General features: G+C 39.2%; 1 protein-coding gene across 2 annotated transcripts in view; it reads left to right on the forward strand.

Annotated features, from left to right (window-relative positions):
- Window positions 1–17,625, forward strand: part of TOP1 (DNA topoisomerase I) — an 88,432-nt gene that overhangs the window by 17,749 nt on the left and 53,058 nt on the right. For both annotated transcript variants that reach the window (XM_064276084.1, XM_064276082.1), the window contains exon 3: window positions 15,077–15,179. In XM_064276084.1, coding sequence (XP_064132154.1) covers window positions 15,077–15,179 — 103 coding nt within the window. The remainder of the gene's footprint in view (window positions 1–15,076; window positions 15,180–17,625) is intronic.

Here is a 17,625-nt window from a genome sequence, read left to right on the forward strand (position 1 = left end):
ACTTGGCCTTCGTTTATGATGGATCCGTAATAGACTAGTATCATTGGTGAGCTCTGCAGCACTTTAATGTGTAATTCTTCCCCTATTAAGGAAAGCTTGGCCTGCCTATGCAGCAGAGACTCCTTGATAGTTTATTTTGTAGCAGTTCAGCTTGGTTTGGAGCTGAATATTCCAGAAATCAGTAAAACCTCTATTTGAGTAGTCAAGAAAAGGGATCTTTTTGGTAAGGATTAACCAGAAACCCACTTATTTTAGAAGGATCCCTGAAGTCTGCTTATTTACCCAGGAATTTAATCAGAGGTGGTCACCATTGTTTGAACAAGCATGATGTTCTCATTTTAAAGAAAAAGTAACAAATTTAAATAGCTTGCTGTTTACAAGCAGAACTAGCAGTAGGCCCTGCATTGGGCTCCTCTTCAGCATTCTCATTCATGTGATTTGTCTCGTTTTGCCTAGTTTTGCCGAGCAGTGGTAGATTTTAACCACTTCCAAATCAAGGTGATTAATGATCATTCATAGGCTCTTTAAAGGAAGGAGGGAGGTGGGGGCTAGGCTTAGCCTGGATATCCTTTAGTAGAAGGCTTAATAGGAGTTGTAGTTATAGGGAATATTCTTCAGTTATACACTGAACTTGAGAAAGGGACATTTTGTTAGTTTCTAGTTACTATTGATTTGTGCAGAGTTCAGCAAACAATGCCTGCTTTTGTATGGCCCACAAGCTAAGAATGGTCTTTACATTTTTAAATGTAAATCAAAAGGAGAATAATATTTTGTAACATGAAAATTATGGAATTAAAATTCCAGTGTTCATAAAGTTTTATTGGAACATGGCCACACTCATTTGTTTACATATGATCCGTGCATGGCTGCCTGTTTTGCTACAGAGGCAGAATTGAGTACATGTGACACAATATGTGGCCCACAAAGGCTAAACTGTTTTACTACTTGTCCCTTTACAGATTAAATTTGCTAATCCTCTGGATTAATGAGCAAGTGCCAATTTGCTTACCTGACTGCATGGAGTTTGTGTATATCACAGGAAGCTCACAGGACTTTTTTCATGTTAGTTGGTAGCCTTTTTAGCTCTTGAAGGAATCTGTATAAGCCAAGTGTCAAGACTTTTCTGTGAGCTTGCAGCTTCATTAAGGCTTAAACTGTCTTTTTTTCAAGGCATTTTGTTTTCCCAACCGAGTCCCACTGGCAGTACTCAGTTACCCATTGATGTACAAACAACAAGAAATTGTCTGTTCTACCCCACTCCCTGTCTTAAGTTAGGATGTCTGTGTTCACCCCTTATATAGCTTTTCCTTCTTCCTCTCAAATAGGGGTTGGAAGAGTAGCAGGTGAGAAAAACTTCTTTTCCTCAACTATAGGGAGTCAGTATTTTCAGCTGTGAACTTGGAAAAGAAAAATCCCCAGAGACTAACTCAGCACCTTTTGCCTGCCTTTTAAAGAAACAGACCCAGTTGAAGTAGGAACTGAAAATAGTAGCGTGTCCACTTTTACTGGTAGCTGGTATTTGCTGTTAATTGTTACTCAGAGGGCTTGGGGACAAAGCTAACAGTAAGGCAAGGGTTTTCAAAATTTGGCTCTGGACAGTCTGGATTATAGTCACCTGGAGTGCTTGTGTTAAAATAGGTCTGTCTGGAAATGAGTCCAGTGCTCATACACAGGAAAGTTTGAGAACTACTGCTCTCACACATTTTTATTACTATGTGGAGTAACCCACAGCCAGGGTTAGTCATTGTATTTTAATCTAAATTTTACTCTTTTACCAAAATCCACTTGGAACAAAACAATTCCATATATATATATATAGAGTTTTTATTGTGCTTTAAGTGAAAGTTTACAAGTCAAGTCAGTCTCTCACACAAAAACCCATATACACGTTGCTACACACTCCCAATTACTCTCCCCCTAATGAGACAGTCTGCTCTCTCCCTCCACTCTCTCTTTTCGTGTCCTTTTTGCCAGCTTCTAATACCTTCCACCCTCTCATCTCCCCTCCAGGCAGGAGGTGCCAACCTAGTCTCAAGTGTCCACCTGATCCAAGAAGCTCACTCCTCACCAGCATCCCTCTCCAACCCATTGTCCAGTCCAATCCATGTCTGAAGAGTTGGCTTCGGGAATGGTTCTTGTCCTGGGCCAACAGAAGGTCTGGGGGCCATGACCACTGGGGTCCTTCTAGTCTCAGTCAGACCATTAAGTCTGGTCTTATGAGAATTTGGGGTTTGCATCCCACTGCTCTCTTTCTCCCTCAGGGATTCTCTGTTGTGTTCCTGGAACAAAACTATTCTTAAAGGTAGTAGAATTCTTGTGGCTAGAAGTGTAAAAATTTAGAAAACTGAGACTCAGAGCAGAGAAAAAAATTACCTAAGACTCCACACCAGGATATTGCATTAAAGGACTTGGAGTTGTGCTCCAGAATGTCTTCCTACTATCAGAAAGTGGAATTGACTTTTTAAAATACCTCATTTAGTTCTTGGCATAATATTATGACAATGAACAGCTACTCTCTGGCTCTAATTGTGTCTTGAGTCTCCAGCTCAGAAGACCTTTCTGTAAGATAAAACTCTGGCTCTAGTTGTGTCTTGAGTCTCCAGCTCAGAAGACCTTTCTGTAAGATACACTTGGAAAAAAAACAATTTGGTGGTCCTATTTATTACTTAAATCTGGATTCTTGTTTGTTAGTTTGCTTACTTTTTAAACAATTAATAGGAAGAAAGGAAGATGAACTTAGATTTAAGAAACATAATGGAAGGGTAGAATGGGAGAGAAGGTTGTAAATAAGTTAAATTAGGGTGCATAGACAGGAAGGGGCTGAAAAGACAGATTAAGGTAATTGTAGTGTTGTAAAAGCATAATGCAGTAACTTCCATGACAAGCCTCAGAAAGATGTTTGGCTACTAATCTCAGATAACTCCTGATGTCTGAGAACCAAGGTAGGTTTGCTTAAGTATTTTTAAATCAGTTTGTAGCATCTCTTCTGAACATACAGACACTTTGAAAAATGTATTGATAGGCTTTAGAATTTGAAAATGCTGGGTTTCTGACTTAGAACAACTTTTAGTCTTTTAACGCAATGTATTTCTACATGCCTGCCCAGTATTGAATAGTGAGGAGAATGATGACACTTTGCAAAGTAATTGGCAACTTTAATTTGATTGAGCAAGTTTGACCCTTTCTTTAGCCTAGCCTTCTTAACTTCTTACTAAGGTCTTTTCCAGTTGCAACATTAGAGTCAGATTCTGGAACTTCACTGGGGCAAGTCCAGGGAAATTTGGGTATAGTTATGGAGGCACTTTTTCCCCTCCCTCTTCAAAGTTACTCATTGGAAGAATTTGGACAGATGTTACCTTTACTTCATGAGGGCAGGGACTCGGTTTTGTTTCCTGCTGTATTCCCACACCTAGAATATTACCTGACAGAGTTGGAACTAAGGAAATACTTGAATGAATGAATGAATGGACGTTGTGAATCCCAGCTTCCTTGAGAGAAGTATTTATACTTTGATCTGCCATCTTATTTTCTCAGCTGGAGATGGTTTTTGTCTTATTAGTTTGAGACTACCGGGCCCCTAATGGGACTCCATTAGTTTAAGTAATGAACAAGTCTGTCCACATCAAAAGGCCAAAATACACATTTGGGGAGAACAAAAGATAATTTGGACTTTGAGACTGGGAAATGCTGGACTAGTCTTTCTGTCATTCTTGAGGTTTTAAGGATTTTCTTTAGAGCTGACTCCTCCCAACATTTTTCTTTTAAATTTCACAGCTCTCCCATCCTAAAGAGCTTTTAGCTGCAAACAGCCTCTGTCCTGCTTACTTTGAAAGGCTATTTACTATACCTTGGAATTTTGAAAATTTTCTCAGTGAGAATCACTGTAAAATAATGATAAGGACTCTTCTATGGGCTACCAGGAAACCCTGGTGGTGTAGTGGTTAAGTGCCACAGCTGCTAACCAAAAGGTCAGCAGTTCCAATCCACCAGGTGCTCCTTGGAAACTCTGTGGGGCAGTCCTACTCTGTCATAGAGAGTCGCTATGAGTTGGACCTGACTCAACAGCAAAGGGTTTGGTTTTTGGTATGGGCTACAAATTAGAATCAGTCACCGTTAAGGTGAATCATCAGTTGGTTCTGTGGATTGAAACTGGACCAACATTGGTAAAGGCTGACTGTAGACAGGTGTGGGTGTGGAGGTGGTGGTGGTAAACTAAAACCAAACCCAAACCTGTGGCCACTAAGTAGATTCCAACTCATAGACCCTGTAACACAGAGTAGAACCATCCATAAGGTTTCCCAGGCTGTAAATTTTTACGGAACCAGACTGCCACATCTTTCTCCTGTGGAGAGGCTGGTGGGTTTGAACCACTGAAATTTCGGTTAGCAGCCGAACACTTTAACCTCCATGCCACCATGGCTCCTTGGTGGTGGTGGCGGTGTTATGTTGTTAGGTGCCTTTGCGTCTGTTCCAACTCAGAGTGACCCTATGTACAACATCGAAACACTGAAACTTTGCCTGGTCCTACACCATCCTCACAATCGTGGTGGTAGGGAGTAGAATTCTCCTACCCCTCAACCACTCTCCCTCCCCCCTCCAGTGACTGGTTTTCAGGCTTCCTGACTGCTTTTAGTTGGGCATGAAGTTGCTGGGGAGATTCACACACCGCTGATACTGACCACACTCCCGGATACCAGTCTTTATCACTGAGACCAGCTTTTTTGTTATCTGTCCTAGACAAAAACAGTTGTCTTTTAAAGTACTAGAATATACCGGGTATAAAAGTATTAAGTAGAAATGTTGAGTTTGTTTAAACTCCAGTTTCTGGAGATGTTGTGTTTGTGGGTTTTTTGAAGGTCAAGGAGAAAAGAAAAGATTTAAGAGTTGATCTCAGTAGAAAAGATTTAATTTCATCACCCAGTGTGTTCACCCACGTGGTTCCAGTGTCCACTTTCCTAAAGCATCGGTTGTGTATTTGTGAGAGATGAGGAGAAGCTACCTTTTCACAAAGATGTACTATGAGTGTCTCTTTGGGGAGGGCAGTTCTTGATTCTGTAACTCTACCCCATTCCCCCCGCACTTGACTTGATGACTGTATTTGGAGGAGCCCATGATATTATGATATTATACAGCTGCTCATAGTCTCAAAACCTATCGTCAAAAATCTGCGTAAAGGAGTCTGACTTAAAAACATGGCAAAGAGACCTTCTTTATATTGGAACAGTCTCTGCCTTTGTTTATAAGGAAGCAAAGGAGTCTTCTGCCCTGATGTGATCATTCCAGTAGTTTAAAAGAATGGCCGATGCTTTAAGAGCAGGAAGTGGTTGATAAAAGTGATCAGTATTGCTAGCCTTTTGTCTAGTGATCAGTATTCCTAGCTAGGACTATGGATTCCTAGCCTTTTGTCTCTTGAGAAAGTGTAAATGTTTATGCTTGGATTACATTGTGACTGCATTAGAGACCCTGGGTAGGCAACAGTATTAGCCACCTACTGACTGCAACCAAACTAATGCAAATGTGTTTCTGTAAGGGAATGTTCCTTGATGTTCATCACTGCCTTCTCTAACAATCTTGTACCCAGAAGCCAAAAGAACTACAGGATTGTTAGAGCAGGCCAAAGTTTCACTTCATAAGCGCCTTTCCTTCCTGGATCTGAGTACAGGAAAGAAAATCAGACCAAATTTGATAACAACCTTTTATCCATCATTGGCCAGCCAGGCAGGGTAAATGGGCCTGGTTGCTGCCTCAAGTGTACACATAGAGCTTGAATTCTAAGTTATATGAAACAATTGGGTTAAATGATAGTTTTACCTCATTGACTGCTGTTAGTATGTTTGTAATTTCTTGGAGATTAACCAAGAATTTTATTACAATTATACACAAAGCATTTAATTGACTTCTGAAAGAAAATTCTTTAAGGTTGCTTAAATTTTCTGAGCCCCAGTTTGAAAAATTCACCAAAGCCACTGGTATCTAGTAAATGGTGAACAGGTACTTGAAGCTTTTAACCACTGACCTCTGCAGCCTTCTTATAGACCCAGTAAAGTGACTTTTACCCACGCCTTTCCAGCATATGAAAAAGGAAGCTAAATCCGCAAACTACTTTGTTAAACATGTTCAAGAATGATGAAGGGGAGCACAGAAGGTCATGGCCAAACACTGATGCTGATCAGAGACATCACAGAGCAGCATACGACGCTGGAAAGGACCTCTGAAGGAAGCTGGAGGAAGAGGACTGGTTCAATAAAGTGAAAAAGATCTGATTCACATCCTCGTTCTGCCACTTACTGTCCAACCTTGGGTAAAAGTAGTTCTGGTGTCGAATAAGTAGAGCAAAATTTGATCCAACTGTTATAAAGTCCCTGAAAACTGCCCTAATCCCAGGATGACAAAGAAGCTACAGGTTTGGAAACCAAGTACAGTCAGCCCCTTAGTGGCCGAACCTGTGTCAATTCAGGCATAAATCGACGAGTTCACTCTCCATAGGGAAATCAGACATCGATACTAGAACCACTTATTACTAGGTGTTTTGTTTCCTTACTGTCTAAGCAGAGGATAAGGACTCTAAAGCTAGAAGTATGAGTGTATCTGTTTTCTTAAAAAAAAAAAAAAAAACTGCTTTTGGGACAATGGCTTTAGGGAGGTAAGTTTAACATAACTTTGAGATTTTGTTTTTTCAATATGCTCTGACAAGAATTAATTCCACCGTTTCCTACCTGGCAGGAAGTACATCTCATTTAATTTTGCTTATGAGAGAATCATTTTTCAACAACCGTAATGATAGTGACTTTTGTGGCTCATTTCTGGACAGTAATTTGGCCCATCTGCCAAGAATGCCCTTTCTCTGCTTTGCTAACTCCCTCTTAGCTTTTAGTAGGACTTAGCTCAAACACTGCCTCCTCCAGGCAGCCTGTGGCTAACTCCTCACTGCCCCTCACAGATCTAGGCTCTTTATTTCTTCCTGTTCTCTAGTGGCACCAGGCTATTGCCCTTCATCGTTATTACTTGTCACTTGGAAACAATGGAGCAGTTGACCCAGATCCAATATTTTTATTCTTAAGACTTTCTTTTCAAAATGCCCATAAATTAAAAATCCTGCTGCCTTTTGAAAAATAGCAGCAGGGCAGAGAAGCAGAAAATTTTGACATCTTATAAGAGATGCTTCATGCCTACATGCTTCATGCATAGACATTTGGGGAAATGTCTGTTACCTTTATAAAAAAGCTTGCATAATTTCTAAATACAGGAGCATCGTGATATCATAAAAGCACTGTTACTTGAATCACTTGACATTTGGGATTCTAGGGATAGGAAGGAAACCCTGGTGGCGTAGTGGTTAAGTGCTACGGCTGCTAACTAAAGGGTCGGCAGTTCAAATCCGCCAGGGGCTCCTTGGAATCTATGGGGCAGCTCTACTCTGTCCTATAGGGTCGCTATGAGCAGTGGGTTAGGGATAGGAAAAAACTATTAATCGCGTTTCAGCAAGTACCATATTAAAAAAGGTTTCTTCTCTGCTGACTTAATTTTCTCTGCCTTTATGTATATATAGCCTAGCGTAATTTTTTTTGCCTTTTTTATTATAAAAGTAGTACTTACTATAAAACATGTAAACAATTAGCACATTTTCAGATGTAGTTCTAAAAGTTGAAGATAGAAAAATTCTAATAGAATCCCCCCGAATATTCCCACTTTATCCTAAAGCCATTTTTCATTAATCCTTCTGCTATTTTTTTTTATCTTTTAATCTACCATTCTGCATTCTGACTCTCCTTTCAGTCCCTGTTACTTGTACTGAGAAGTACTGCCTCTTTCTTACCTTTGTCACTATCCCCTCATTCCTCAGGGTACACCTAGGAGATGTATCCTCAGGGTAAATTCCAAGACATGGGATTGCTGGATCAAAAGAGAGAGAGGCAGTGAGTTAGTTTTGTTAGATAACAGCATATTAAGGGGCTTTATAACGATTGGATCAAATTTTGCTGGACTTGTTACTGGAATTGCCAGATTACCCCCTCCATCGGAATTATACCAATTAGATGCATCTTATTTTCAGAGATACTAAATGAGGCAAAAATATGTCTTAGATTTGATGAAATAAGTATCCCTTCCCCCAAGTTGTAAAAATTAGAGGTGCTATAGGGTCGCTATGAGTCGGAATCGACTCGAAGGCACTGGGTAATTATTACGTAAAACATGGTGCCTGTCACAGAGTATACACATAGTAAGGGATAGCTATTATCTTCTGTAAAATGGGATAATATTTCCCTATTATAAGGGAATTAAGGAAATTGAATGAGAATGTATGTTAAGTACCCTAGCATAGTCTGGCACCTGTATTAGTAGTCTTTTCTCCTTAGTGTATGCCTTTGGCAATGGCTGTTTGAGTTCATCTCTTAATTGCATTACTGAACTGTAAACTCCTTGAAGACAGACCCCATGTCATTTAGTCTTTAGCAGGGTGCTTTGAAATTAAAGAAGATATTTGGTGGTTATAAATTGAATTAACTCTCAGAATGTAATTCTGAATCCAGTAGTAAAAGGATCCATTTTCTTTTGCATGGTAACCATCAAGTCCTTGTATAAGTGAAAGGAGTTACTTGATACATGTCTTCCTTCTGTCTTCTCAAGGCTGTCTTTTTTAGGGGCCTTCCTTCCATGTCCTTTATCTAGAATTTCTGAATGCTAGAAATTGAGGAGGAAAAAACAAACAACTTACCAGTAGCCATTACCCATAAAAAACCCATTGCCATAGGCAACTGGAATTTGTGAGATTTCCTGGTAGTTTAATATGCGGTGATTTGCATCTTTCATTTTTAATGTATCAGTAGGTTCTACACAGTTATTCTTGCATTTATCAAATCCTTTAAGTTGCAAGAGCCTTTCTCCAAAAACATTTTAACAGTATATATTCTTAGATGAATCCTAGTTAAGGGGAAAGACTGTGTACTAAAAGTAGTCTTGAGGCAATTAGTATGCCGTCCACAAACCCATGGTTTCACCAGGAGGGATATAGCTCAGCGTGCCTTTATTGGCTTCTGTTTCACCACGTTTCTCTTCTGACCAGTATCTTTAGTCTGATGTTCCACTCTTACCTTAAATCTAGTATGACTTCAGCTAGACTCACCATTTCTCCATCTTTTTCCTTGTCACCATCTCTATTCTGTACAGTTTTCCTGTTTCTACAGAGACCCCTCATTTTCTCAGTCTCCTGGACCCAAAGACTGAGTCTTCTTTGACTCCTTCCCTGCATTTATTACACATAGCCAGTGCATTCCCAGTACCAGGTCTACATCCGTTTTCCTGAACATGCTTTTGTGTTTTTTCCTTCCTCTCAGTCCATTTGCTGTCACTTTATTTCTAGATTGCTGCACAAACCTCTAGCTACTTATTTTGCTTCTACCCACATTTCCTTTCAATTAATCTTCCTTAAATATGGCTTTTATCTTGGTCCTTTTCTGCTTGAAGTGGCTCCTTGTCATCCTTACAGTAGGAGAGCCTGACTCGGGTTAATTTTATCTGTCAGGCTGTTTCTTTTACTGCTCCTTAACACAAGCCCTTTCTTAGTGCTAAGCTAGCCTTCCTGCTTCCCTTATATAATAGCAAAAAATAAGGGGCTAGAGGGGAAGAAGCTTAGAGATGTTTATTATGAAAAAATTGAAGCATAGGTTTATGTCTCTTCCATATAATAGCCATGCAGATGTTTGAGGAAGTCATATATTGTACTTTCTGGTACCTTTGACAGCATGTAGCACAATTTGAGCATGTAGTAGGAATGTAATGACTACTCTTTAACTTAGGGACAATTGTGGTTCAGATATTTGACCCAGGTCTTACTTGGTGCCAGTGGGTCTTTTCAGCTACAATCCTAATTCTCATCAGATGTTATTGTTTTTTGGTTTGAGATAGCACTTGCTGTAAAAGGCTTGGAGACCTGGCTTTAAAATCAATTTTGAAGCTTTGTGCTTTAAAAAAAAATGTTATTGGCATACTGGTTATCTGAAATTTACCTGAAAGTATTTCCACTTTGTCTTTCACTTAGTTTCCTTAAGTTCAGTGCTTTTTAGTGACTTAAGCTGTTTTTTCCTTGTGCTTATACCATGGCTTGAAACCAGTTCGTTCTGGTTTGAACACCTGCTGAGAATTTGCCTTTCCACCCCAGATGATTCTTATGTATAACTTCCTGGGAACTTGTTAGAAATGCAGATTCTCAGCAGGGGTTTGAACAGAATAAATGGGTTCAAAGCCCTGGCTTATACTGGGGAGGAGGGGGGGAACCAAACCCCTTTGCATCTAGCCTAGGGACCCTATAGGATAGAGTAGAACTACCTCATAGGATTTCCAAGGAGTGGCTGGCAGATTAGAACTGCAGACCTTTTGGTTAGCAGCCAAACACTTAGCCACCATGCCACCAGGGCTTATACAAGTACTTGTCAAAAATAAATTTTTAAAGCCTGGTAATTTTTAAAGATAAAAATTTTTTATTATAAAACTGATTCATTATCAGAAAAAAAATTGAAAACAAGGCAAAGTATATATACAAAACCTCGTTACCTATAAATTTGCCACCCAAATATAAATATTTTTAACATTTTGATGTCCATTTTCTAGTCTTTTTTTTTGTATATGTGTATGTTCCTGTGGGTTGAATTATACACAGAGTAGTATTTTTTTATATTATGTCTCTGCAATACCCTTGGCCATAATAGCAGGTCCTAATGTTCTGAGATTTGTTTGTTGGGTCTGGCCTATAAATAATCAAACAGCACATGCTTCATTACAGGCTGTAGTACTGGTGACATGCGTTATCGTTATTTTAACCATAAGCTTTTTGTTTGAGGAAGAAGTAAAGGGATATTACTGTCAAGTAAACCTGGGCCACCGATACTGTGTGGATTGGCTCAGCATTCTAAGATGTTAGACTTGAGACTTCTGCAAGTTGGAGAGTTTTGATAGCAAGTCAGGAACTGATCCAAAAGATGCCCTGCAGATTCACGTTGGAAATTGTTTAAGGGCAAGTAATAGCAAATATCCCTTTTGCAGATAACTTTGGTCTTTGAGGTATTTCATTATTTGACTCGATAACTCACCTCCACCAAGATTTGAGAGTCTGTTAACTTTGAACAGAAGTGAATACTTACTCTTGATTTACTTCTGGCCATGATGGAGTAATAGGGACAATGTTTGTCCTCCTGCCTTAAACAACTAGAAAACTGGGTAAAACGTCTAAAACGATTGTTTTCAAACAGTGAACAACAGGAAGACCACAACTCCGATCCATGAGAGAAGGGAAACAAATGGCGTGAGCTTTACCATTGCCCTTGGAGATCCCAAAGAGAGCATAACAATCTCACCGAGCTGAGGAGACAGAAATTAGAGTTCAAGTCTGAAGCAGCTAGAAGCTGTGGAGTGAAGTAATGGCAAAAGAGAGCTACACAGAGAAAGACTTATAGAAATCTATATACAGGTTTCCTTGAGTCTTTACTGAACACTAAGATGCGCGTGCCTATGATGAAACTCTGTGACATCAAACAGCAGCTGAGAAGCTGTGAACTGAACATTTTCCAGACCTTAGGCAGGGCTGGGAATTGCACAGGTTTTCTTCAGCCAATGTGAAGAGTCCTTGTTATCAGTCTGGGCATTCAGTAGAGACCTCAGGAGGGCCATAAGTTAGTGGGGCTAAACTATCTTTAGGGTAGAAGTACTTTAGACCTGTCTTAACAAAGCTTAAGAACAAGCCTCAAAAGGGTCAAACGGAACCACAAGTAACTGCCTACCAAATCAAAGTACAACACTTATTTCAAGGATGACAACAAAATCCATCAAGCCAGTGATGCACAGCAGCCAATAAAAAATTGTTAAACCTGCCAAGAAATAGGAAAATGTGACTCATAATCACAAGACAAATCAGCCAATTGAAATAGGCCCAGAAATGAGGGAGGTGTTAGGATTTAAAGAAAAGGGTGTTAAAAAACTATTATAACTATGTCTAGGTCAAGGGAAATAAAAGCATAGTTAAACAAAAAAATGACGGGTATAAAAAAGAACCAGATGGAGCTTATAGAAATGAAAAGTGTACAATAAATTTACTCACCTCGATAAACAGATTAGACACCTCGGAAGATAGAAATTGACAAGCTGAATCTAAAATTTATATGGAAATACGGAGGACATAGGGTAGCCAAAATAATTTTGAAAAAGAACAGAGTTAAAGTACTTATACTATCTGATTTCAAGACTTACTCTAAACAATGGTATTCCATAGAATATGTGTAGGTAAGTATAGAATAGGGAGTCCAGAAATAGACCCACATCTATATGGTCACTTGATGTTCAATAAAGAGGCCAGGCAATTCTAAGGGGAAAATTCATCTTTTCAAAAAACAGTGCTGAAACAACTGGCCATCTTTATAGATAAATAAACTCTGACCCTTACCTTGAAAAATGCTAGAAAAAAATAAAATCTTTGCGACCTTTGGGTAGGCAAAGATGTCTTAGGGCATAAAAAACAGAACCCATAAAAGGAAAAATTGATAAAATAGAATTCATAAAAATTTAAAGCTTTTGCTCTTTGAAAGTCTGGGAGAAAATATTCACCATCAGTTGCTCATATACAAATTGAAATTATAGCTGAAGAAAATTAGAGCAGGTCTACGAGAGCCAAAGTATGACCTTGAGTAAATCCCACCTGCATTTAGAGGCCAGCTCAGGAATAGATTTGAACACTAATGACCAAAGACCAGGCCTTTTGGATAGCAGCCGACCTCTTAACCGTTGTACCTCCAGGGTTATAAAATGAAACGAACTACTGATAAATCCAGCAACATGGAGAAAGAAGCTAGATACAAGAGTAAATCCTGTATGATTTCATTTCTGTGAAACTCTAGGAAATCTGCACAAATCTAATCTGTAGTGCTAGCAGATCCATGATTGCCTTGGGTTAGGGGACCGAAGGTGGAGATTGACTGGGAAGGGGCACGAGGGAAGCCTTTTGGGGTGATGAAAATGTTATAAATCTTGATTTTTGTGGTGATTACACCTGTGTATATGCTTGTCAAGCTTATTGTGCTGTATCTTTTTTTTAAAATAATACGGTGTTTAACGGGAAAGTTCACACAGCAGATTAGGTTTCCATTTAACAATTCCTACACGTATTCAGTGATATTGGTTACATTTTATACAACGTGTCATCATTCTTATTCATTGTGCCTGGTTGTACCATTTCTAGTACTATAGTTTCCCTGTCCCCCTCTTATTTCATCTTTGCTTCAGAGAAATTTTTGACCGTTTGGTCTCATATATATGATTTTTTAAAAGTACTCCTTACTTACTGATGATATTCTTTATTTTATGAGCTAAAATCTGTTATTTAGCTAAAAGATGACCTCAAGGGATAATTTTGGTTTAAGATTTAAAGAGTATCTCCGGGCGATAGTCTGGGGGAGTCTTCTAGTCTCAAACAGTCTGAAGAGTCTGGACTTCTTGAGAATGTGTGTTTCGTTCCACATTTTTCTCCCATTTTATCAGGATCCATCTCTTGTGGCCCTGATCAGAACAGTCAGTAGTCGTAGCTGGGCACTATCTAGTTCTTCTGGTCTCAGGGTGAGGCCGTGATTCATGTAGACTGTTAGTCCTATAAATTACTTTCTTCTCTGAGTCTTTGGTTTCCTTCTTTCTTTCTTGTTCCACACAAGTAGAGACCAATAGTTGTATCTTAGATGGCCACTTGCAAGCTTTTAAGACCTCAGGCACAACTTAACACATTGGGATGTAGAATACACACATTATGAACTGTATTATGCCAGTTAACTGAGTTGTTCCACAGGGCTCTGCCTTAAAACCCAGAAGTCTCTTGAGGTGTTTGGTTATGTCTAGGAAGTAACCGTAACTGTGTCCCTATGTGGTTTATTATATATATGGATATACATGCATGTACCCACATGCTCATATCCATACACACATACGAGTATATACGTAACTGGTGTAACCACACATTTGTGTTTTTGTTGTTGGTGGTGGTGTAAAATTATATTTCTTGTATCTTTTATCAAAAATGTCCTTTTCTCCTGTGCACTTCTTAGTGAAATCATTTACCTTCATCAAGCTGTGTACATTTCACCCACATTTGATGTGACCTTTCCCATCACCAGAGATAACAAGTGTCTACTATCTCAAAAGTACTTCCACCTCACCTATCCCCCATCCCTGGTAACCACCAATGGGTATTGGCTCTGTATATACAGTATATCTATTCTTGTTTTGGAAACCCTGGTGGTGTCGTGGGTAAGTGCTATGGCTGCTAACCAAAGAGTTGGCAGTTTGAACCTACCAGGTGCTCCTTGGAAACTGGGGGGCAGTTCTACCCTGTCCTATACAGCCGCTATGAGTTGAAATCGGCTCAGCGCCAACAGGTTTGGGTTTTTTTTTTAATGGCTTTCATTCTTGTTTTATAATAGTACAGTTGTACAGTATTTGTCCATTTGCGATTGACTTATTTCACTCAGCAAAATGTCCTCCAGATTCATCCACGTTGTTTTGAGGACTCATTATTCTTTATGGCTGTGTAATATTCCATTGTGTTTATGTACCACATTTTATTTATCCATTCATCCATTGGTGGGCATACACTGTATCTTTGAAATGTGTATATTTTATTGTATAGAAATTACGTCTCGTTAAAGTTGATTTAAAAACCTATCTCTTAAGTTTGGGTTTCCCAGAAGTTATATAAACATCGGATCTTGAAAAACTGTGTTGAAAATTTATTTCTTTGTAATATTTATAGCTTAGGCTTACCTAATGCAAGATCTAGGGAGAAAAATGTCAAACTGTTGCTTCCTTTCACAATAGGATTGGCATTTCCCCCCAGCTTGTGTGTAACACATGTCTTGGTTTTAGAGTCAGGGTAATGAGAAGCCTTGTTTGGGCTTCTTTGTGAAATCTTTCCTTCCCAGTGGAATGTGGTGTTGAGGCTACCATACCCTTTCAGTACTCATTGTGCATCTTGACCAGCTTGTCCAGGTAGGTGGGCAAGAAAGAGCGCATGACTCCTTTTAACTGACTCCTGTTACGGTTACAGATTCTCACAAACACAAAGATAAACACAAAGACCGAGAACATCGGCACAAAGAGCACAAGAAGGACAAGGAGAAGGATCGGGATAAGTCCAAGCATAGTAACAGGTAAGGACTGAGTGAGCAAGTAAGTCATATAGCAGTGGGTTGACTCACCTGAAGTAGACATTAACTCGAGCCACAGGTAAATTGGATGAATGGCAAAGCAGGCAGAGACTGTATTTGATCCTGGAGTCAGGCCTTACGTGAGCTACCATTGTTCAGATCAGGATGTACAAAGCAAGATGGTGAATTTTCTTTCAATATCCAAACATTGTTTTTAGCTAGGTCAGCTGTCAATTCATTGTAATTCAAGATGGCATTTAATCAAGTGTCCAGAGTGCTTGTTTTGATAAAAGGTAACTGGATTGAAGACCTGTTTTTTTTCTTTTTTTTTACTTTTACTTTTACTTTAAAGGGTATAAATTAAGGATTCTTAACTTGGGCTTCAGTGGTGTGTGAGCCCCTGAAATTATGTGCAGAAAATTGGGTATGTGAGATTTTTCTGGAGAGAGGGTCCCTAGCTTTCATCAGATTATCAGAGGGGTTTAGCTCCCATGAAAGTCCATGACCATCAATGTAAATGATACTTAGTAATGTAACCTTTAGGAGCCAAGCCCCAGGAAGATGTTTTCCTTATTTGTTTTGGTCCTATTTTTTGGTGTGGGAGGCGGCAAGTGGTTAAACCCAAAGCCCTGGGATATTTCTGGGTATAGGACAACTTGTTGAAAATGATGGCCTGTGCTTCCATTTGGATTTAAAGGTGAGAAAACCATATAGTATACCCATAGTGGCTTGAGCTTTGTGAGAAGGAAATATAAAAATCCATCATTTGTTACAATGAGTGCTTTCAGCCTAGAGTCTCTTAGAACTACTTTATTAGGTTGGCTGATTATAGAAAGAATTGCTTTCTAAGTCTGTTCTTGTATTTTTATGAATCATTAAAATAACCAGGTTAATTTTCTATGGAAATGCTTCTTCAAAAGCAATCTGCCACTCTTGCAGCCTTTTTCCCCCACCACTCACTCATTTGTTACCACCTGATAATCTAGTTCCCATTTTCATTACTGTAATGAATTTAATCTCAGTGGTGGAATCTCATTTCAGTTCACATACATCTTTTCTTCTCTAATTTTTAGTTGTACAGACCATATTAATATCTAACAAAGTAGGTTTCAGACCAATGAAGGCTTGCCAAGGATAAAAAAATTCATTTCATAATGATGAAAAGGGGTCAATTAATCATGAGGACATAACAGTTATAAATGTTTATGCACTAATACCAGAACTTCAGTATCTAAGCAAAAATTGATGGAACTGCAGAGAGAAATAGACAAATCTATGATTATAGATGGAAATTTTGTTATCCCTTTCTCAATAATTGGTAGTACGAGTGGATAATCAGTAAGGTTATGGAAGACCAATTTGATCTAATTGACATTTATAGAATACACGTTATAGAATACACATTATAGAATACACATTCTTTCCAACTGCACACAAAACATTAACCTGGGTGCAGCCCTCCAACTCAAAATCTTCTTTCCTTGACTTTCATGTTACCATGCTTTCCACTTCTCCGGCTACCTTTTCTTCTCCTCCTGCTAATGCAGGTGGTGATTCTTTAACACTCTGGTCTTTGGCTGTCTTCCTTTGCTACCTGTCTTGCCATTTACCCCCTCTTATATACTCTTTTATATTCCATACCCAGTCACTCTGATCTTCTTTTCATTTCCCCAAACATAGCGTGCTTTCAGATGCCCCTCGGCCTTAGAACATGTTGCCAATCCTGGAATACTCTGTTGACCTCTTAATAACATTTTCTAGTTGCTACTTAGACTTTACGTTTTCCAGGTATCCTTCCTGCCCCCAACCCCCAAGTGCCACCTCTGTGTGCTGTCATCACGTTTACCTGAATATATCCTCATGGTGCAAAAGTTAAGCACTCAGCTGCTGACTGAAAGATTGTTGATTCAAAACCCCCCACACCCCCACCCCCAGCAGCTCCAAAGGAGAAAGACCTGGTGATCTGTTTCCGCAAAGATTATGGCCAAGCAAACCCTATGGGGCAGTTCTGCTCTGTCACATGGGATCCCTGTGAGTCAAGATCAACTCAAAAACATCTAACACCACCACCACCCCTATAATAGTAGGTACCAAGTGGTGTTGGTATTGTAATTGTCTCTGTTTACCTGTATGTCTTGTCTGGACTCTGTAATCCCCGGGAATAGAGTTGGGGTCTGTCAATTACTTTTACATCTGCGAAGTTTACCTGGGGCTTATTAAAAAAAAAAATTTTTTTTATTAGTATATGTTTATTGAATCAGTGAGACAGGATATATACAAAGTCATCTTTATTCTCTCTAGTCACATTCTCAGTCTTCTACAGGATAGTTCCCTTTGACTATCCCATTTTTCAAACAGCTCTTTTTATTCTTCCTGCTGTGCTTATGCTGTGCTAGTTGATGTGAGGTGCCAAAAGAAATATGAGAGATACTTTTTGACGATGAAGAAC

This window comes from Loxodonta africana, chromosome 24 (genome assembly GCF_030014295.1).
Source record: "Loxodonta africana isolate mLoxAfr1 chromosome 24, mLoxAfr1.hap2, whole genome shotgun sequence".
Lineage (NCBI taxonomy): Eukaryota > Metazoa > Chordata > Mammalia > Proboscidea > Elephantidae > Loxodonta > Loxodonta africana.